Raw genomic sequence first — 21,068 nt, forward strand, 5'->3', positions numbered from 1 at the left:
ACGGCCGATTGAGAATTTACAGTAAGGTACTTTCGTTATTGACAGCAATCTATTTACATACCTACTTGTGCTTTGATTATCATCAATTGCGCCAGAACTTCGACACTATTCGTACAACGATTGTAAGTTGAAGGGAAAAGCAGCGAAAGGAAAAAACCATCACCGAAGGGAAAAGAAAAAGAAAAGAGAGAACCGCATCAACCAGAGACTCTCCCCCATATCCATATCCCAACACCCAATCCAACCCCCCCTCCCATCACTTGCCTTCCCCACCCCTTCAGTAGTACCACGCATAATCCACAACCCCATCCTTCTTCTCCCCTCCCCCCTTCCTCTTCTCCTTCCCCACGACGACCCCATTCCCCTCCACCTTCGCATCGGCACCAGCACCAGCAGTAGCGACCATCATCCTCCTCGGCACGAAGCCGCCCACGACCCCCTCCCGCCACGCCCACAGCAGCGCCGTCGCCGCGCCCGGGCCCGCGAGGACCCAGCCGGCCAGCAACAAACCCACGTTCTTCGCGCCCAGCCCCGTCGCCGCCAGGCCCACGCGGCGCAGGTCGTGCAGCGTGAGCAGCGACCACAGCAGCGCGCCGGCGAGGACGAGCAGCAGGTCGAGTTGGAGGAAGAGCGACATGCCGCGGGCGATGGTGGGGACGGTGGCGGCGAGGGCGGCCGCGTCGAAGGAGGTGGCGGTGAGGGAAGGAGGGAGGAAGGTGGCGGCGAGCGAGAGGTGCGGGCTCGAGACGGTGTAGAGGACGAGCGCGACGTGGGCGGTGCCGGAGAGGATGGCGGCGGCGAAGTGCAGGCGCCGCGTGGGCGCGAGGTCGACGGGCGCGCGGTGCGGTTCGCCCGTGAGGTAGGGTTCGGGGCGGGCGGAGACGGTGGGGCTGGTCTTGGGGTTGGGCGGGGTGGCGAGGGCGCGCGAGAGGAGCTCGGTGGCGCCGATGACGAGGATGGGCGAGGCTTGCCACAGCGCGATTGTGGGTTGGATGAGGGGGGAGGTGGCGGGGAGGCTGAGCATGGCGAGGGACGGGACGAGGTAGGCGAGGATGACGCTGGGGAGGAGCGCTTTGACTTTGTGCGTCGGCGTGGCTTGCGAGTATGCCATCCAGTAGTCTGGCTTGCGGGAGGCGAAGAAGACTGCGAGGAGGTAGAAGGGGAGGACTAGGCCGAGGCCGAGGAGCTGGGCGAGTCCGGTCCAGAGGCTTGGGCTGATGAGGGGGTTCAGTTAGCATTTCATTTTTGAGACGGAAAACCGCTTCACTTACCTCCAGAGCAAGGTTCCCTTGTTGTTATATCTGTAGCCCTCGATGGCGATGATGGAGAAGAGTGGAAGGTAGACGCCGATGAGGAAGTAGGCGGCCTGGATCTTCGACCCGAAGTCGGCCTCACCGGATACCGTTGGAAGGAAGGCTGCGACCAGAGTCTTGCAGAGCTTGTCGAGTCCGGGAAACTGGTCTGCATCAACGAGAGATTGCAGTGGAATGTGTAGTTCCTGGAGAAAGTTGGTCGCCACCGCGGACTGGACGAGACGGAAAGTCCCATTGGTATCACTTAGTCCAGGGAGCAAATAGAAGCCAAGAGCACCAAGACCAATCAAAATAGTGCTCACGAGCAAAGTAAGTGGTATACTCCTTGCTTTGGGCTGGCGAATCAGTTCGTCATAGAACGGGGCAGACCTAGGCCTCGAGGGGATTGGAAGCGATTCCAGCGATACGGCGGATGGATAGCCTTCACAGACATCTTCGAGCATTGCATTTTCTCCGAGGAACGGCATGATGTACCTGTTCTTGATCTTGTCGAACGGGCTCGCTTCGGCGACTACATCTTGCATGGCCATCGACTTTTTGCAGAGGAAGCTGGTCCTGGGCTTCCGCACGTTTTGGACGTCCTCGAGGATCGAGTCAAATTTCTCCCTTGGAATTCCGTCTGGGCCCTTGGATTGGAGTAGCTTCATAATACCATTGGTCAGAGCTGCTGAGCTTTCAAGGGCGGCATTGCCACCTTGTGCCCCAACGGGGTTGACCTGGGAATCGGTTAGAATACCTTCATACACACCATTATGCACCGGTTACATACCTTGTGCGCCGCGTCTCCGATGATGACGCACCTACCCGAGTGCCAGTTTTCCACGACGTATTCATGCAGCGGGGTGCAAACAGAAACTATGGCGGTCTTGCGGAGGTCGGAATACTTGTAGTCCTCGATGATGGGATGGTCCCAATATTTCTTCGAAAACTCCTCTTCGGCCTTTGCTCCGCGGCATGGCACGTCTCTTCCGTAGTAGGTTTTGTCAAGCTTGAAGAACACCATCCAAAAGGTGGTGTCGTCTGGGCCGGCAGCGACATAAAGACTTGACCCTTTGCCGGCACAGATGACGACCGAGCCTTTTGGGCTCCGCAAGTCTGAGTTAGAGGTTCCAAAAACACCTCCATAATTCGCAGGCAGAGTTTCTGTGACGGTCATCAGTCGGCGTTTTCAAGAAAGAAGGCGGGCCACAATACCGGTCCTGAGAGGAGCTTGATTCGGAGACTTTCTCTCAATCTCCTGCCTGACGGCGCTGTGCATGCCGTCTGCACCAACGACGAGGTCTCCTTCAAATACATCGCCGTCCTCAGTGGTTACGGTGACCTTGTAGTCCGTCTCTTCGACATGTTTGACGCGCTTGGAGGTTAAGATTTTGTCCTTGCTCTTGATGTGGTCATAGAGAATTTGCACAAGCTCCCTGCGGGTGAAGAAGAGAACCGGGTACCCATAGCTATCGAATGTCAGTGGCTGAGCTAGTCCCATGCCGCTGGCGGCGAGCTTACCGGTCCACACTCTCGCGGCGCAGGTTTTTTGCGCCCACGAGCGGCTTTCCACTGGGGTCGTGGATCAGAAACTCGTCGACTGGATACTGGCCGCACTTCAAAACGTCCTCGTAAGCGCCCAGCTGGTCCATGATGCGGAAACCGTTGGGGCGGAGGGCAATGCTCGCGCCCAGTTGCGGAGCAATCTCCGGGTAGGCATCCAGCACCACGAAGTCGATGCCGTTCTTCTCCAGCATCAGAGCCAGAGAGAGGCCGGCGATGCTGCCGCCGGCGATGACGACGCGGAAGTCAGTGCTGCCCATTGTGTCGTATTGGAAATGGGAGAGGCGGGAATGGACGGAGTAGCAAGGGTGGCGAGAGCACCTTTATAGAAGTATTGAGAAGTGTGGGCCTGACTCGACATGGAGTCAAGGCTGGGAGTGATTTGCCCTGCGGCGACGTGTTTGTAGCTCATGACTGCTTTCGGGAACATCGCCGATAAGCATCGCGTCCCCGAACTTTAAACGCTACTGCAAAGACCAGAGTTGATGGACAGCAGCACACGAACTAGGCTTGTTTGGTGCTTACAGGACTTGCTTCCTGGCCAATCGCCGGCACCCAGCTTCGGCCCTTCCCCACAACCGCACGATCCAAACCCTCTTAACCATTGCCACGCCTCACTACCCTCCACTGGACTCCGCTATTCTTGATTGCTTATCACTCCACCATGCCCTCCATCTCCTCCATCTCCGAGCTTCGCGAGCAACTACCTCACCACCGGCCATCCCAGCGCATTCTCGTACAGCCCGCCCGCCCTCGTCCTCACCTCCTTCAACCACAATCCCCACGCCTTCACCACCCATTCGTGTTTCGTGTCCCCGGCATCGTGCCTCTCCCGCGCGCTCAGATACCTCACCCTTCCTCCTCCACCGCCTCCATTTCCCTGATCGCCGCCAATGGCAGCGACAGCGCTCCCCAAGGCCATTGCTGCGCTCTGCAACCGCGCATTGGCCGCGATGTAGTACGCGCGATACACGGCCGTCAGGATATCCACTCCCACCGTCGTGAAGCCGTGACCACGCATCAGGACGAGCGTACGCGCCGGGCTGGTGGCGTTAGTGGAGGATTCGTTTGCGGAGGGCGCGGGAAGGTCGAAGTGCGACGCCAGCGCTGCGCCGAGATGCGGGTTGGAGACGAGGAGGTTGTGGTTGGTGTCGGCCGCCGTGTAGTAGCGCGCAATGTCGAAGACGGGGACGGCGTCGCCTGCGGTTTGCGTGAGATGGCGTGGAAAGAGCTTCGGACGGTTGGGCGGGGAAAGAGGAAAAAGAAAGAGACAAGAACCGCGGGGACGCACCAATGAATCCGGCCATGTGGAACGCGGGTTGCACTTCGACCCCCTCGACGATTGTAAATGGCAGGAGCTCGTCTGCGTGGCTGTGGATGACAGAGCCGACCGAGGGGTACTGACGGAGCACCTCGCTGTGGATGAAGCGCTCGCTGTAGCCCTCGGGCGCGGCAGGATCAACCGCACTCCCGTTGGAAACGTAGTATTGAACCAGGTCATCTGGTGAAGCGACAATGGCCGGAGCAAGCATGGCCGACATGTAGAAGGTGGACGCATCAAGCGGATTACGCACGGAGATGTGCCCGAAGGCGTCCACGATAGAGTGGTAGTGAAGAACGTGATTGGCCGTGATGAGAAGGCGCAGCGTGTCGGTGAGACTGATGTTTGATGCCATGGCGGAGTGAAATAGGATACAGATCGAATACTAATTAAACCATCGCCGCACGATTAAACCGCAGTCTCTTATATCTCCAAGCACAAGACCAGTGAAACCTGTCTCTGAAAAAGAGAGCGTGCTTACGTCTTTGTGATGCAGTAGAGAAGACAACGGGTCCCCGAATCCTACCCGACCATGTTACAGTGAACTACTGCAGGACGATAGAGAATTGCTTGGCCTTTCCCCGCCTTGTTCCCGCCGCGCATTAGCGTATCCGTCAGCCGTGGCTGCAGTTGAGGTTGGGGAATCCTTGTCACGTTGTTCTCGCGATGGTAATCTCCCCGGTCAGGCACTGAAGTGAAGCACCTGCAGCCCAAGTGAGACGACGCGACGACTGGTCGCTCTTTCCCAAATCGCCGCCCCTGCCCAAAACGGTCTGTTGCCCCCAGCAACCACTGGACCCTGGGCAGCGGCCCGCGTCGCCCGATGGCCTACTTAAACCCTTCGACCCCCCAACCCAAACCACTTCTTCTTTTTTTCTCTCTAGCCTTTTCTCTTCGCCACCAGGGCTGGAGCGGGGTTACGGGCGAAGAGCCAGAAGGCGGCGAGCAGCATTAGTGAGAGATCCTCTCCCGGTTCTCTACTTCTGTACTGCCGTCGCCTTGCTAGGTGTCGAGGCGCTCGGCGGTGACGACTACCTTAAAGGTCGGGAGTGGGTGGGTCAACAGCACCATGTGCTGGGACAATCAAAATTCAAGTTTCCTTCTCTTTTTTTTAATCAGTCTGTTCTTTGCTCGTGATCTGTGGCGGAAGAATATCGAGTCCAAAAAGTGTCCTGGATCCATGCTCGTCTGAGCTACCGCCAAATGCCTTAGACTAAGCCTTCTTCTTGCGAGCCGCGGACCCTTCAATCTCAGAACAAACTATCCATTTTCTTAGATGGGATCTATCCGAATGGGAGACCTATTAGGTTGGCCAAGTATTCGTGCTTATTTTACTGCAGAGAGAACACAACATGGGAAAGGCTATCTTCGACACCTCTATTCAAACAGAGGGTCGAGGTGATGTCTGAGAAGTGCCATCTAGCCATTGGCTAATGTCGACGTTCATCGAAAGTGACCGGCCCTGTTATGGAACGCGCTAATAATAAGCACAATTCACGGACCGAAAGGGCTTAAGAGTGAAGCACCTGAGCTTGAGTCCGGTAGATCTCAATGGCTGGGTAATCAGCAAGTGGTACCGCCGTCGGCTTCTCGATGCGAATTCTCAAGTTCGAGCCAGACGATTCACCAGCTATGAAGGTTTTAAATAGGACGTGGGCCACCTTCTCGGCGAGCGCCTCGAGCGTCTCAAAATCCGTATTTTCAACGGCCTGGAGTCACACAGCGTCAGCACCGGGAATCACTCACCTCCTCAGCTGAGGACAGACAGCCACGGCTTACCTTCAGCACAATATCCTCCACGACGTCGTACGCATCAATCGCCGCTTCCGAAATCTTGTCGATCCACACGCTCACCAGGCACATTTGCTTCTTCATCCGCTCATTGCTATTCACCCCGATCAGCGTCGGGATGGACATGCCCCTCACATACAGCTGCCTTGCGAACCCGACCACCTCGCCGCCCTCGCCCTCGCCGTAAAACAGCGTCCACTCCACCCCTGCGCCCGTTCCCAGCGTGCTCGCCTTGGGGAAGCCCACGTCCAGCCGCAGCGCTTCGACCGCGCCGGGCGCCGCCGTCGCCGCCACCGCCTGGCTCACCCGGCTCGCCACCTCCAGTCCGCTCAGCCACTCGCCGCCCGTCGTCGTCGTCGCCGGCCCCAGCGCCGCGAGGACCGCCTTGCTCAGCTGCCCGTAGTGCACCGTGCTGCCGTCGAGCGCGTCGCCCGCCGCCGCCGACGCGAAGCGTGCGCGCGCTGCCACGCACAGCGACAGCGTGAGCGGCTGCGCGCGCCCGGTGCGGCCCCAGACGTCGCGGCCCGCCAGCGCGACGAGGTGCAGCGACGATAGCGAGATGGTGTCGGCGGTCGCCGGCCACAGGCCCGCGGCTTCGTGGTAGAAGGGCTGCGCGTATTTTTGGTCGCCGCGGTCCGGGTCGGTGGCGCGGGGGATGCGGCCGGGTTGGGCCATTGTGACGACGCGGTCGTTTGCGGTTTCGTGGATTGTTGTTCGTTGGAGTGGTGGGGATTGGGTGGGGAGAGAGCGAGGGGGGGCGTCAATGGTGGAGGTTGATTGCTTGGAGAGGCAAGATGCGGAATGAATTTTTTGGAGTGAGTGCTGGATGTCCGGCGGGGTTTGGTGGAGGGGCACACGACGTCAGCGTGACCACAAAACCCTCGTGCCTTTTCTCGCCGACGATGCTTTCCTGGAAGATGTCAATTCACGGCGTAGAAATGCACACACGATAGCTCCATAATCCGGCCATTGCTGCAAAAGAGGAGCCGTCTGAGCGCCTCGTGTTTGGTGTCGCTTCCTAACAGCCGCAGAGCGAGCTCATTCGCAGACGGCTGATACAGGATCGCCGGCCAGGGTCTCGCCCGGCGGTTACATCACGTCCTTCGAGACGCACCGCGTTTTGCGTCCGCTCTCCTCAACGACCCAGCAAAAATTTGGCCGTGAAGCGAGAGGAAAGGGATTCGATTTCGTGCGATAGCCACATAAGAAGCAGCTTCTCCCCCTCCAGCTCGGACAGTCCCCAACCATCGCTCACGCCAACAATAAACCACCGCCGCCATCATCAACCACCACCCCGCCCAACAACCATCATGGCGACCGCAACCGCGCCCACAAAAGTAACGCCGCCCATCGCGCTCCCGCCGCCGAAGGACCAGCAATCCCCCTCCTCCCGCCGGCACGCGTGGTACCACCCGGTCACCATCGACCTCCTCGCCGACATCGCCAACCGCAGCATCCTGCACCCCTTCGTCGCGTGCATCATCCCGCTCTGCCTGCGCGCCGTCGGCACGCCCGCGACCTGGCCGCGTTTCCAGCTCTCGTGCGCCTACGCCATGGCCGTCACGCTGTGGACGCTGCTGGTGCAGCTCCACGGGCGGCGCGTGGCGTTCGGCCCCGCCCGGCGCGTGGCGCTCGGCGACGAGGTCGTGGTCGTGACGGGCGGCGCGCGGGGGCTGGGCGCGTTGGTGGCCGAGGTGTACGGCATGCGGGGGGCGAGCGTGGCGGTGTTGGACGTGGCGGAGCTGGGGGAGGGGGAGAGGGAGAGCATGTTGGAGGAGAAGGGCGTGGCGTATTACCGGTGCGATGTGGGGGATCGGAACGAGGTGGAGAGGGTGTATGCGAGGATTGAGAATGATGTACGTAGTGCGCGTGGGCGAATTGACTGCTTACTTCCTTTTTCTCCTGTCGTTCCTGCTTGAGAAGCGGGAATGTGGTCATGCTGCTGGTTGTGCATTTTACTGACTGACGAATAGCTTGGAACCCCTACCGTCTTGATCAACAACGCCGGCGTTGTGAACGGCAAACCGCTGCTCGATCTGTCGCCGGCCGAGGTCGAGCGCAACTTCCGCGTCAACCTGCTCGCCCACTTCAACACCCTGCAAACCTTCCTGCCGGGAATGCTCAACGCGCCCGACGGCGGCACCATTGTGACTGTTTCCAGCGTCCTTGGAAAGGTCGGCGCGGCTTGCTTGTCCGACTACACGGCCGCGAAGGCTGGCCTGATAGCCATGCACAACTCTCTGCTGGCAGAACTTAAGCAGTCGTCCAACCCTGGCGCGAAGAACATCAAGACTGTCCTGGTGACGCCTGGCCAATTGGGAACTCAGTTGTTCGGCGATCTCGCCACCCCATCCGGCTTCCTAGCCCCTATCGTTGAGCCTGTCCAGGTCGCACAGGCAATAATCAAGATGATCGATGCGGGTGAGGGAGGTGAGATAAGTTTCCCGCTCTACGCAAGATGGATGGAATGGATGAATGTCTTGCCATCGGGGCTGCAATGGGTGATCAGAGGGGCTAGTGGTGTCGACGACGCCATGCGCAACTTCGGCCTTGACATGAACAAAAAGAGCACATAGGAGACAGAGAAGAGTTTGGTAGGACAAGTAGTTTCATTGTCTATGTAATATCATTATCATGGCCAGAACACTTCCGCCCAGCATATGAACGTCCATGTGACCAATTGCTTGCAAGTATGAAACCTAAAACTTCTCGCTGTTAGCAGAGTTCCAACAAACTGGTGCGAACAGTATGTGATAGAGATCGGTAAGGATCAGACATCCAAGGAAGATTGTGCTCTCATCGACCGTCTAAGATGGGTTCTTATGCGACGGCTAGAGTGAAAACTGCGAATGTGGTATGGATTTCATCATGAAAGGGTGGGGTGTGGAGCGTAGTGGGAAGGGGTCAAGACTAACCTTGCTGAAACTTCCTGTAAGCGGTGCACAGTAAGTGATGCAGCTCAACAGCACCGGTCACCAGGACACGGCACGTAGCGCAATGGTATACACCCCCTGCCAAACAAATATCATTGCTGTCAAGCAGGAGTTGCCCGTTCCCAAATCCGGGCGACTTTGCGCGCAAACCAAGAAGTGGGAACCAGGCGCCACTACGCTCGCGAAGCTGTCGCGGGAGGTGCGATGCGGGGTTCTACAATCTTCGGTGTCGTTAGCAAAGTTCTCAGAAAGCTTCTGCATGCGCGACAACAGTGAATGTGTGTCAGACAACGTTTACTGGCAAGTAGCAGGACCCTTGCGAAGGGGTCCCGAAAAGACAGTTTTCCATCAAGGTCGACTCGGTTGGGAAAAGAAGACATGTTCTTAAAGTGTCATCATTCAAGAGGGGTGTGCTGCCGCGCGGTCGCAGGGAAGACGGTGAGTCCTTACCTAGAAAAGAATGGAAAGAGGGTGCTGGGCCAGCAGCACTTCATGGTTGCGCATGGCGTGCCTGCAGGTTGTTGCGGTCGCTGCAGAAAAAAAAGTTTGGCGATCGAAGCTCCGTTATAAGAGAAGGCCCGGAGAAACATTCGGCCACAAGCGCATTCGGTAAAGTCCGCCCGACGCGTCAAAGCCACGCTGCACGTGAGGCGCTCGGAGCACCAGCCACGCTTATTCAGCGGCGTCCCCAGCTAGTGAGGCTGCGCTTCTTGATCCAAAAGGTCGAGCAGGCTACGACATCCGTCCTCACCACCACCTACCTCCTCCACGCGCTTCCGCCGCCGCTATGGCAGCGCCCGACCCCCCCGCGAAGTTCTCCATCGCCCTCGGCGCTAAGAAGGCCGCGCCACAAAACACCAAGAAACGCCCTCACTCAACCCTCCACGATTCGGACGACGAAGACGAGGGCGCACCCCAGGCTCAGGATGTCTCGCACTTTGACGCATCCGCCGGCGGAGCAATTGATGCGAGAAAGCCGAAAGACGAGAAGGGTCCCCTCGTCATCAAAAAGCAAGCGAACCGCGACTGGCACGCCGAAAGCCAGGCCCGCAAGCGCCAGAAGAGCCAGCTACCTACCAAACCTCAAGCGAACGGCCATGGAGACGACGAGCATTTTGAGGAGGAGAAGCCGGTATACGGCCTTAGTGTCGTGAAGAAGGCGGATGCTGCGGAAGCTGGTGGGGACGCGGAGGCGGCAAATACGACAGAGGATGCCGCTGCGCCGCCAGCTGCGCCGAAGACGGAGGATCAGCTGGCGCTTGAGGCGCTGAAGGGTGAAGGGACGTCGTCAAACCTGGTCGTTCCCATTGCCGATAACGAGGACGAGGCTTTCACCCGCGACTATGAGCTCGCGCCGGACGTCGCCACACTCGAGGACTATGAGGCGGTGCCTGTGGAACAGTTTGGAGCAGCCATGTTGCGCGGCATGGGCTGGAAAGAAGGCGAAGCTATTGGTAGGCGGAAAGGTTTGAAGGCTGTACAACCAAGAGTCTTGCAGAAGAGGCCTGCATTGTTGGGCATCGGTGCGAAGCCTGATGCGGCAATCGCAGAAGAATTAGGTGCGTGGGGTAAAGGGAAGGGAAGGGGGAAACCGGCACCATCGTACAATCCGGTTGTGATGAGAAACAAGCAAACGGGAGAACAATACACCGAGGAGGAGTTGAAGCAAAAGATTGCGGATCAAGAGGCCGAAGATGCGGCACGCGCGCGCGAGCTTGCAAGGAAGAAGGATTCGCCCGCGCGCGAGTCCGAGAGGCGTCCAGAGAAGTCTTCAAGACGTCATAGGTACGACGAGGATGATGAATCCGATCGCCGTGACAAAGACAGGCGGAGGAGGGAGAAGGACTCGGACCGGGACTACGACAGTAAACACCGGTCTTCGCGACGCGACCGCGACCGTGACCGCAGCGCTTCAGATGAAGATCGCTACCGGAAACGCAAGTACGACAGTAAAGACTACGACAGGAGGGATAGGGATCGTGATCGGGACAGAGATCGCAAACACCGTGACAGAAGCCGGGATGATCACTACTCCAAGTCGTCGTCGCGCCGCGATCATCGCGATAGGAGTAGAGACAAATACCGCGATTCGGATCGAGACCGACGCCGGCGCCGGGACGATTGAGAATCATCCATTTTCAGCAAAGGACATGGACCAAAGACGGACGAATTAGCAATTGCTGAGGGAATCCACACGGGAATATCTATTAGCATGGAAAGGCGGACAAAATATGGAAGCATTCATCAATAATCAGTGAGCAAAATACCAACTCCGGACCAACACGGAGAATCTCATAGTTCCAATTACATATCACAAGCAGTTGGCGGACTTAACACCTGACGGATTATCAACAACGATTCATCAGCAGTGACATTGACGGACTAGCAACGGACCTTACCCAGTCTTCGAGTGATGCACCAGTACTGCAGGATACCAAAGACCGCCCTGGCCTGGATCAACGTCATGTCGAAGTACCATTTACCGATGTTGCATGTGTGAGATTTTTCTCGTCCACTGCGGAGATTGGAGCACCAAATCGCCATTGTGGATTTCACGGTAATGATACGGTCACGTTGGCTTCCTGAACCTGTTGACCAGCTCACACGAGCTCTGGTCTTGCCGTAGGTGAGGGTCCGAAACGTACAGTGATGGCCGGAATGCGGGAGTTCCGGAAAGCCGCGCGGCGGCTAATTTGGTTGTGCCTCTAGTCTTGTCCGTAAGCTTATGAGACTTGCATACAAATCAGGAATTGCGGACTTCTACACGGAGTCGGTGTCCGACATGTCCGTTCACTTTCGGCCGTGGAATTAACATCCGGTGTCCGCTTCTTACCTCGGATAACTGCAACAACATAGTTTGCCTCGTTTTACACCTGGGTCCCGTAAGTCGTTGTTCCGAGCTGGTCCGGCCTCTCACCCCCAGTGGTGAGATGGGTTGTAGATTTAGCACAGTACCTAACAGCTTTGTCCGCATTGATGCAATCAACATGGTGTACATGCTGGCCTCTCTAACGGCTCACCTCTCCGAATACTACAGTCCTCTCTCTACTCCAGGAAGTAATACCATCGTCCAAATAGAAACAACTGAAAATTCTATTTTACCAGCATGTGATGTTCTTCTTCTCTAACGCGCATGACAGCTCAGCAAGCCCAGCACCCCACCATCCCTCCCCTGCATTTCACTCAATCCAACACTGCCACTCAACTCGCAACATCATCCTTCAAACTCCTGCCCTCGTCATCCTTCGGGAAATCCACCAAGAACGGATCCCGCTTCACCTCCGCGTACGCCGGCCGTTCCAAGCTCTTCGCGGCGACCTCGATGTCGGTGCGGATGTCGTCGATCAGGCTCTCCTTGGAGACGTAGTCGAACTCGGGGCGGATGAAGCCGAGGATGACGAGGTTGAGGCGCGAGCCGTAGAAGTCGCGGCCGCGGAAGTCGTGCATGATATGCACCTCGACGGAGCGCACCGAGTTCTTGTAGAAGGGGTTCCAGCCCACGCTCATCACCATGGGATGTATGCGCGAGCCGTTGTCTTCCTGCTGCTGTGCTTCGCTCTGCGAGACATTGTCGTCAGCCGTGCTGCCGAATAGCGCGGTGCCGACCGCGTTCTTCACCTTGGAGGTGATGCTGGCGCCGCTACTGCTGTTGCTGGTGCCGTTGGTGGTGTTGGCGGGGGATACGCTGCCGTCTGCTGGGCCGTTGCTGACAAAGTCTAGGCCCGCCCAGCCATAGTAGATTCCCGATTCGAGGTCGTCATGGCCTCCGACGCTGAGTCCAGCGAGGGGGATGTTGGCGGTGGGGATGCCGAGCTGGTGAGGTGAAAGGCCGTTAGCGCCGTGATGGTGTGGAAAAGTGAGACTACGAAGGGCGAGGGCCGAGCCTGAGAAAGAGAGAAAAGGAGAACCAAAGTAGACAGAATAAGAAGACTGGCAAAAGGAAATATAGAGGATGCCCGCAAAAATTCCCCTGTTTGCAGTGCTCAAGTCGATGCGACCCAGTATATCGTGTTGACCTCCAAGGACAAAGTGGTACTTTCTTGCCTGTGTGCATGGCATCGGCTTTTTCCAAGGCTTGACCACCGACGCATGGAACTCTGGTACTTGCACAATGATATCAAGGATTTGATAGAGGAAGACCATTGGTACAATCGGGGCTGGGAGGCCACGTGCACCTTCCGAGGACTCATTCGCGGCAAATCTCTCAAGTCGGACCAAGTCGTTCATGTAGCCACCCTACCTCGGCGGCATCTGCGGTGGCATGTTCATAGTGTTACAGCCACTAGCGGGAACTAGCACGGTGTTGCGATTGTCGGACCTCGGAAGCCGCGGACATATCCGATGGGGAAAGGACGATTTAAGAAAAAGAAAAACTAAGGAAACGAGAAAAGGAGGAGGCCGTTGAAGGCACAGGCGTATGATTGACAGGGAAATAGGACGCTCAGCTAACCTCTTTGCTTCCGCGACCGAAGCCCTTGATCACTTTGCCGCCGAGTTTGAGCGGGAACGGAGGCTCCGGCACGTCGGGCCCGGCGATGGGGTCGCGAGGACCGTCAGGGCGCATTTTCGGCGAAAGGCGGTGGAGTCGATAGAAGGTCGAGGGGTAGGGAGCTCGGCTGGACCAGGGCTGCAGGCTGTTTTCTGCGTGCAGGCGGCTGTATTGCTGCTGCTGTCGAACGCGTTGGACGAAGAGTGCTTGGTAATGGGGTTTCGGTTGGATAGCGAGGTCGGGCCGGGATGACGAGACGATCGATAAGGCTGCACCTCCGCCCGCTTCGGGCTAGCGCGGGGCTGGAAAGAACGGCATGGAAGCCTGCCGCATGCCACCACTTCTGGTCTGCAAACGTCCTTTTTGAAATTATATCTGTGAAGCATCCAAGTAGCGCTTCACTAGAGCACCCCGCATACACAATACTGTGGGTCTACTTCTGCTCGACGTAGACAAGCATCATTCAAGGTCTTCTTCCAACTAAAATGTTCGTGTATGTATGCCAGATGACCCTGCCGGCTAACCGCCTTGGGCAAACACCAAAACATCCTGCGTCAAGTCTACCTGATGTATCGATGGTATGCTTCCAGGGACATTTTTCACTGCGATAGAGATCATCCGGTCTTCCCCGAAGGCCTGGATTTCCATTCGAACATCTTCAACACGCTTTCCATGCAACCAAACCTCGACATCGTCAACTTTCTCGCCCCAGGTCCCGTGGGTTGAGCACCTTGCGACTGTCCCCGGGGCTGGTGCTCGCACATGCTTGAACTCCAGTTGCTTGAGCCAGCTCGCCATGAGTGCCTCGCCGGTTAGCTTGATGTAGGCTTCTTTGTAGCACCAAAAGGTGTAGAAGCGCCGCAGCTTGGCATCGACCACGAGGTCCGAGTCAAATGTGACCGTTTCCGTGCGCCCATTCTCTAACTTGCGGTCTGCAGTGAGGGGCTGGTTCCGTCGGCAGCAGCGATCGTTGCGGCCAAGTTCAGCCGACGTGAGTATCGAGCCGTCCAGGAGCTGTACGCTGTCGAGATTGTACTTCATGTCCCACGACTCCTCGGCCGAAAAGATCTCTTCATATATGTCAACCCACCCGTCAAACCCGTCTTGGTCAATGACTCTGAAATCGTTTCGCTCATTGACACAGACAATATCGACGCCTAGTTCAGCACCGGGTACCGTGGACCCGACCAAGGCGACGAGGCCAGCCTGGTGAGAGACATTGAAAGTAACTTCGGACACGGGCTTCCCATCTTCGGAGACGTAGCAGGGCTTTCCATGCACAGGGTCTCCAGCACGGCCGAATCGGATCTCGTGCCAGGGCGCGCCCGTGACTTTGGCGATGAAGGCACGCTTGAGCAGTGCGGAACCCAGACTCAGTCGAGCATCTTGGATGAAGTGTTTTCTTCGCACGCTCTCCTGCTCCTCCGGGCTAAGCAGGTTCAAGACGTCGGCTGCCTGTTGCTAGGTTCAGCGCAGCCTCGGTGAGTTAGTCTGGCGGGTGGGACGGACAGCCTGGTCGATGCGGTCGCCCGGCCAGAGAGAGCGCGTATCGAGGAGCCAGTAGGTCAGTTTTGCGTCCATGGTGACGGGTGGAGCGGCTCGAAGACTTCAACGGAGAATGGAGTCCAGTCTGACCAAAGGTGAGACGGAAGCAAGGTGGGAATCAGATAACAGCTTATCAGATGCGACACGGTGCATTTGTGGCCGGCGTGATTGGACGACTCTGACGTGAGGAAAAACGGGCCAGTGCGAGCGCCGAACATCGGCGGGGCCCAGCGCATTCCCGCCGGGAGTCATTGTCAATAATTCGGGGACAGAGCCGCACTGCACTCCACAACACCCTGCTATACACACAATGGCCTCGCGCACCTCGTCACAGCGCTATCTCAGCACTCGCGGAGGATCCTACGATGTACGTCGCTTGCACGGCTGCCGCGCGCAACCCTGAGCTCTGCCCAAAAAAACATCCCGCTCTCCTCAATGCCGCCCCGCCGCCCCGCTCCCAAGCAAACAAACATTCGCTGAGACTCGCTCCCCCAGCTGTCCTTCGAGGATGTCGTCCTGAAGGGTCTTGCCAACGATGGCGGCCTGTTCATCCCCGAGGAGATCCCCGCCCTGCCCGCCGACTGGGCCACCGCCTGGAAAGACTACTCTTTCGAGGAGCTGGCCTTCGCCATCTTCTCGCTCTACGTCTCGTCCGACGAGATCCCCGCCGCCGACCTCAAGGAGCTCATCCGCAAGAGCTACGCCACCTTCCGCGCCCAGGACCGTACCCCGACCGTCACCCTCGACGAGAAGCGCAACGTCCACCTGCTTGAGCTGTTCCACGGCCCGACTTTCGCCTTCAAGGACGTCGCTTTGCAATTCCTGGGCAACCTGTTCGAATACTTCCTCGTGAGGCGGAATCAGGGCAAGGCTGAGGGCGACAAGGAGCATCTGACCGTCATTGGCGCCACGAGCGGCGACACCGGCTCTGCTGCCATCTACGGCCTGCGCGGCAAGAAGGATGTGTCTGTGTTCATCATGCACCCGCAGGGCAAGGTCAGCCCCATCCAGGAAGCCCAGATGACCACGGTGCTGGACGCCAATGTGCACAACCTCGCGGTTGACGGCACCTTTGACGACTGCCAGGTAAGCGCCCCCTTTGCTCGCTCTTGGAGTCACGATTTGAGGGAAACATCTGATCTCACACCACCCGAAACATAGGACTTCGTCAAGGCCATGTTCGCCGACGAGGCCATCAACAAGACGCACCGCCTGGCCGCCGTCAACTCGATCAACTGGGCCCGCATCCTTGCCCAGATCACCTACTACTTCCATGCCTACTTCTCGCTGATCCGCTCGCCGGCCTACACCAGCGGCGCCGCCGTCCGCTTCGTCGTGCCCACGGGCAACTTCGGCGACATCCTGGCCGGCTACTTCGCCAAGCGCATGGGCCTGCCCGTCGAGAAGCTGGTCATCGCCACCAACGAGAACGACATCCTCGACCGCTTCTGGAAGAGCGGCCGCTACGAGAAGAAACCGGTCCACGGCGCCGACGCCAAGGGCGGCCTGCCCGCCGACGGCGTCCAGGCGCACGAGAGCGGCGTCAAGGAGACGCTCTCGCCCGCCATGGACATCCTCGTGTCCAGCAACTTCGAGCGCCTCCTCTGGTTCCTTGCCTACCACGTCTACGGCAGCGAGGCCGCCGCCTCCACCACCGTCGCCGACAGGCGCGCTGTCGCGGGCGACCGCGTGCGCGGCTGGCTCAACGACCTTAAGACGGCCGGCGGCTTCGCCGTCGACGCGTCCATCCTGTCGGCCGCCGCCGCCGACTTCGAGTCGGAGCGCGTGTCGGACGAGCAGACGCTCGCCACCATCCGCGCCACCTACCTCGCCACGGCCGGCCAGCAAGGCCCCAAGAAGGCCGCCGCCAACGGCACCAAGGGCACCCTCTCCGCCGCCGGCAACTACATCCTCGACCCGCACTCGGCCATCGGCATCGCCGCCGCCCAGCGCAGCGCCGAGCGGAACGCGAACAACACGCACCACGTCTCGCTCGCCACCGCCCACCCGGCCAAGTTCTCGCAGGCCGTCCAGCTCGCGCTCAAGGACCAGGCCGACTTCGACTTCGCCACCGTCCTGCCCGACCAGTTCGTCGGCCTCGAGCAGAAGGAGAAGCGCGTCACCGTCGTCAAGAAGAGCGAGGGCGTCGACGGCATCAGGAGCTTGGTCATCAAGAGGGTCGAGGAGGAGAAGTTGGCGAACGGTCATTAAAAAACTATCTTTTCCCTTTTTTTTTTCTTTAGAGAGAAAAAAAAATGGAGTCGCTACTTGATTGTATCAGGGGATTTAAGGGCTTTGGAAAGTCCCACTTATATGTATTGCATGCACGCATGACGTTGTTGGTCGGCGGCTAAAAGAGGAAAATTATTGTAACCAAAACGGGTGATTAGCTTTTACACGGACGGAAATTTAGACGACGTTGAGGAAAGAAACAACAAACACCAATCGAAAGTGCTTGTCAAGTCTCGCCGTCGCGCCTAGGCTGTGGTATCAATTGCATTTCCCAACCCGCAGAAGAAAAGAGAGATACATAAAGGAAAACGGTGACCTTTATATCAATTGAAGCTACGATGCACCGAGAAGAAACGAGCAACAATGGACAAGAACAAGTAGAAGCCATCACCCATCCCAACCATCCTTAGGCACGGCCATCAGCCGAGAACGGGTCGTAGATAGAAAATAAGGGAGGGAGGAGCGTAGTAGGCCGTACAGTGCACAGTGAAAATCCGAGGAGCTGCTGGAACCTCCCTCCGCCCCTGACAGACGAAGGAAACCAATTGAACAGCCATTTCAAAGCCGTGCCAACAAGTTACAGTCTACTATCGTGCGATTAACAGAAGAACTTTTCGGTGGAAATTATTTTAGCAAAAAAAAAAAAAAAGGAATTGGGGGAGTGGAAAAAGTACTACTACTACGAAACGATCCATTGACTCTGATTCCCTGAGCAAAGCTCGCTTATCAGATTGATGAATTGTGCGGGGAAAGAGACCTGGCTAGTATCCTTTCTTGGCGCAACTGTGTATGCCTGGTGCTAAATGTACCCAGTAAATAATGACAGGATAAAGGCGGACATCAGGACTGTCACCGTATGGGAGAGCTGCTGGAACGGGTAATGGTAAGTGTTTCGAGACGTGCTTGGCGCAAATTATTTGGGGCTTTGCTGCCATTGTTGACTGGTCGGTGGTGGGAATTGCGGTTGCTGTCCCGAAGCTTGTATGTAGCCCTGTTGCTGCTGTTGTTCCGTTGTTGGCAGGTATGGGTAGAAGCGCTGTTGTCCGAGGTGCCCGGCCGGCTGTTGAGGCTGGTGAGGCTCGGTTATTGCCACATCGTACGCGTAGTTTCTGTGAGGGACATGGGTCTGGTTGACGTCTGGCTGATGGGTGGGGAACGCGGTGGTCGCGTCGTCGGCCAGAGGGATTCCAAGCGGATATGTTGAGTCGGCACTGGTGTATGGCAACGCCATTGGATGACCGAAGTTCATGAATGGATTGGTCAGGTCATACGGGTTGTGGAAGACTCCAGAACTCCACATTGGGTCTAAGGGTACGCCCAATTCAGGAGACCATAGTTGTTCGTCATCGGTAAATTGAGGCCACTGTTCTTGTTGGGCATCCTGGAGCATGGTATCATCGCTGAGATTGGGCCGCTCCGACTCTGTCATATTGGGTTGCTGAAAATTGTCAGTCATTAAGTGGTCTCGCACTTATGCAGAAGTAGTCATTGGATTAGACCGCTCAGCTCTAGGCCGAACCCCCGTTTCGCAACAGGATTCCCACTTACTTGTGGAGGAGAGTGGAGCATTGAGTGCTGCATCCAATTAGGAGTAAATCTTTCGGATCCTGGCAGTTCCTTCGATGGCTGCTCCGCCGAAGGCTCGGATCCGCGTTCGACCATCTGCAGAAGGTCAGAAGTATCGATGTGCTCAAAAGGAGAGAATCCCTTGAACTGTTGTCGAGCCTGCTTGCATGCAGATTTGGCACTTTCGTTCCCGGTCGAAGCCATCATTGTAAGCCAGCGCAGGATTTTCTTCGCAATCTGCAAAATGGCTTGCTGGTCCACATGAGCATCCGACAAATGCGGCACATCGAAAGCCAACTCTAGCATTAGAACAGTCATAGCCTGCATGAGATGGTGAACTATGCACCACCATGGACCATGGTGATAGATCCAGTTGACGTCTGGGACTTCCATGTCCGGAAGAAGATCAGACACGCTTCTAGCAGCCATGACGCACTCCCGGGCATGCTCGAAGTCAAGACCTTTGGACTGCGTACCCTGTTTTTCGATCCGCTTGTCGATACGGCACAGGCAGGGACGAGTAAGAAGGATCTTCGTACTGTAGAAGCTGAAGCCCAAGAGTATTCTCTCCCGGCAGTAGCTCTCCTTGCCCTCCGAGTGAGCAAATCGATACTCAGTTGGGAGTCCCGAATACCAACGGTCGAGGTCTTCTCCTAATACGTGTATCTCATACTGCGCGCGCTCCCACGACTTTTGGACCGTAGCAGCCGAGTAGAGATTGACCAGGATTTTTTGGGAGAGGACTGCGAGCTGGACACGACCGCGGAAAAAGGTCGCAGCGCTTGAGACGAATTCTTGGTCAAGTGCAGCCTTTCTGTCCTCGCTCGCCGGAGTGGATGATGCGTCTGCTTGACCATCGTTCCATTCTTCAAGCTTTTTGCCTCCAAATTGGTGCAGGTAAGCTTCATCGATTGGGGCCGGAGATGGTGTCGAGCAGAATCTCTGATCGATCGCGGTAGGTCGCCCAAGTATTTCGCAGAGAAGATTCTCGATGCTGTAGAGGGACCACCAGACCCGAATTCTTTTTTCCTTGGATACTGCATCCTTCTGAGGATCCAGATTGCGAAGGTGTAGGCCTAGGGCCATGCCCTGGCGGCACGCCAGACCTATCATGACCCATGACCTGCGTGATTAAGTATCAGACTTGACAGTACTAGTAGAGCGCAACATGGAGCCAGAAGTACCCCGCGTGAGGTCCATGAAGTTGACATACCGACTGACTTGGCTGATCGTCAAGTAATAGAAAGAGACAAGACCCAAGACCTGGATACGCTGAAGGTCCGGATGGGCGACAATTGCATCGCCAGGCATTCCAAGGTTGAGAGCCCGGGTGTAATATACCAGATGATCTCGCTCATCACCGCGCCACGGTGCGTTTACTAGATGGGAGAACTTAGCTCCAATGGCGAACACCATGTTCAAGATGGCGCGCCATGTTGCAGGCAAGCTTTCCGGGTTCTTTGAACGAGAGTACCGCTGGAATTGATTGAGGAAAACCGATTTGGTGAGAATCGGTAACGTGTCTTGAACAGTACCCATGTAAAGATCCAGCAGATGTTGGGCAAGCTCCGGAGGTGGAAGCTCGTCCTTGTCCACGTGGTCAAAGGTAAGAACGCTTTCCGTGTCCAGGTGATACGTGAAGTCGGAGATGGGAGGGCGTGGCCGACTCTCGGAAGCATGGCGCACGTTGCTTGCACTGAGCCGATCCTTTTGGGCTTCATCAGTCATACCAGGCTTACCGTATGGCCTGCCTCGTCCTTCTTTGTCCCAGCCCTCGGTCTGGGCTTGAGAAAGACGGCGGGCCCAGGCGATGTCCGAGTTCTTGCCGATGAAGCCGGTAGCCCTAGCTTTGTCGGTACGGCTAAAGTCCTCTTCGATGATGTCAACAGACTCCTCCGAGCCAACTTCAGCGGAGACATCGGCCTCTCCTTGCTGAGCAGGCGAAGAGGACCTGGGTGGTATTTCGGCGGTGGCAGTACCGGACGACAAGCGCCGCCTTTTGGAGGCTGTGGTTGGAACGGAGCGAATCGAGGTGTCATCTTCCTGGGCTTGGGTCGACTTGCTCACTGTCAGTGGGCTACCGATGCGTTGATAGGCAAGCAGCCGATGTGAGAGAGACAGCTGTGTCGTACGAAGTCGCGATGCCTAAGCGCAGCAATGGCCATGGAGGTCGGGAAGATAAGACGGCTTCATACCTCGGATTCAACAGCTCGAACCTTTTGCTTGAGGTGAGGAGGAAGAGAGACTTCGCGCGAGATGTCGGCAAGAAGCTGCAGCAGGCGGTCGCTCCTTTCCGTAGCCCTATGGAAAGAGCATTAGTGCGATGGGACGAGGAA

General features: G+C 57.1%; 9 protein-coding genes across 9 annotated transcripts; 3 read left to right on the forward strand and 6 right to left on the reverse strand.

Annotated features, from left to right (window-relative positions):
- Nucleotides 1–277: 277 nt before the first annotated feature.
- Nucleotides 278–3,521, reverse strand: SLS55_008601 (uncharacterized protein; the record flags this gene model as incomplete). The annotated part of the gene is made up of 6 exons (XM_066780009.1): nt 278–1,214; nt 1,272–2,029; nt 2,083–2,390; nt 2,508–2,761; nt 2,814–3,107; nt 3,514–3,521. 6 exons carry the CDS (start codon nt 3,519–3,521, stop codon nt 278–280), a joined length of 2,559 nt encoding a protein of 852 aa, XP_066629238.1.
- A 37-nt stretch (nt 3,522–3,558) lies between these two features.
- On the reverse strand, nt 3,559–4,531 carry SLS55_008602 (uncharacterized protein; the record flags this gene model as incomplete). The annotated part of the gene is made up of 2 exons (XM_066780010.1): nt 3,559–4,055; nt 4,147–4,531. 2 exons carry the CDS (start codon nt 4,529–4,531, stop codon nt 3,559–3,561), a joined length of 882 nt encoding a protein of 293 aa, XP_066629239.1.
- Nucleotides 4,532–5,687: 1,156 nt separating this feature from the next.
- On the reverse strand, nt 5,688–6,642 carry SLS55_008603 (uncharacterized protein; the record flags this gene model as incomplete). Its single annotated transcript, XM_066780011.1, has 2 exons — nt 5,688–5,885; nt 5,956–6,642. 2 exons carry the CDS (start codon nt 6,640–6,642, stop codon nt 5,688–5,690), a joined length of 885 nt encoding a protein of 294 aa, XP_066629240.1.
- An 878-nt stretch (nt 6,643–7,520) lies between these two features.
- SLS55_008604 (uncharacterized protein) lies at nt 7,521–8,543 on the forward strand (the record flags this gene model as incomplete). The annotated part of the gene is made up of 2 exons (XM_066780012.1): nt 7,521–7,547; nt 7,941–8,543. 2 exons carry the CDS (start codon nt 7,521–7,523, stop codon nt 8,541–8,543), a joined length of 630 nt encoding a protein of 209 aa, XP_066629241.1.
- Nucleotides 8,544–9,687: 1,144 nt separating this feature from the next.
- On the forward strand, nt 9,688–11,025 carry spp2 (DNA primase large subunit Spp2; the record flags this gene model as incomplete). Its single annotated transcript, XM_066780013.1, has 1 exon — nt 9,688–11,025. One exon carries the CDS (start codon nt 9,688–9,690, stop codon nt 11,023–11,025), a length of 1,338 nt encoding a protein of 445 aa, XP_066629242.1.
- Nucleotides 11,026–12,101: 1,076 nt separating this feature from the next.
- FMN1 (riboflavin kinase) lies at nt 12,102–13,464 on the reverse strand (the record flags this gene model as incomplete). The annotated part of the gene is made up of 2 exons (XM_066780014.1): nt 12,102–12,713; nt 13,351–13,464. 2 exons carry the CDS (start codon nt 13,462–13,464, stop codon nt 12,102–12,104), a joined length of 726 nt encoding a protein of 241 aa, XP_066629243.1.
- Nucleotides 13,465–13,908: 444 nt separating this feature from the next.
- On the reverse strand, nt 13,909–14,970 carry SLS55_008607 (uncharacterized protein; the record flags this gene model as incomplete). Its single annotated transcript, XM_066780015.1, has 2 exons — nt 13,909–14,850; nt 14,899–14,970. 2 exons carry the CDS (start codon nt 14,968–14,970, stop codon nt 13,909–13,911), a joined length of 1,014 nt encoding a protein of 337 aa, XP_066629244.1.
- A 274-nt stretch (nt 14,971–15,244) lies between these two features.
- THR4 (threonine synthase) lies at nt 15,245–17,145 on the forward strand (the record flags this gene model as incomplete). The annotated part of the gene is made up of 3 exons (XM_066780016.1): nt 15,245–15,301; nt 15,430–16,020; nt 16,096–17,145. The coding sequence occupies 3 exons, from the start codon at nt 15,245–15,247 to the stop codon at nt 17,143–17,145; spliced, it is 1,698 nt and encodes a 565-aa protein (XP_066629245.1).
- A 934-nt stretch (nt 17,146–18,079) lies between these two features.
- On the reverse strand, nt 18,080–20,897 carry SLS55_008609 (uncharacterized protein; the record flags this gene model as incomplete). Its single annotated transcript, XM_066780017.1, has 4 exons — nt 18,080–18,604; nt 18,715–19,855; nt 19,901–20,790; nt 20,865–20,897. 4 exons carry the CDS (start codon nt 20,895–20,897, stop codon nt 18,080–18,082), a joined length of 2,589 nt encoding a protein of 862 aa, XP_066629246.1.
- Nucleotides 20,898–21,068: the final 171 nt, after the last annotated feature.

Source organism: Diplodia seriata, assembly GCF_021436955.1.
Source record: "Diplodia seriata strain FDS-637 chromosome Unknown scaffold_9, whole genome shotgun sequence".
NCBI lineage: Eukaryota > Fungi > Ascomycota > Dothideomycetes > Botryosphaeriales > Botryosphaeriaceae > Diplodia > Diplodia seriata.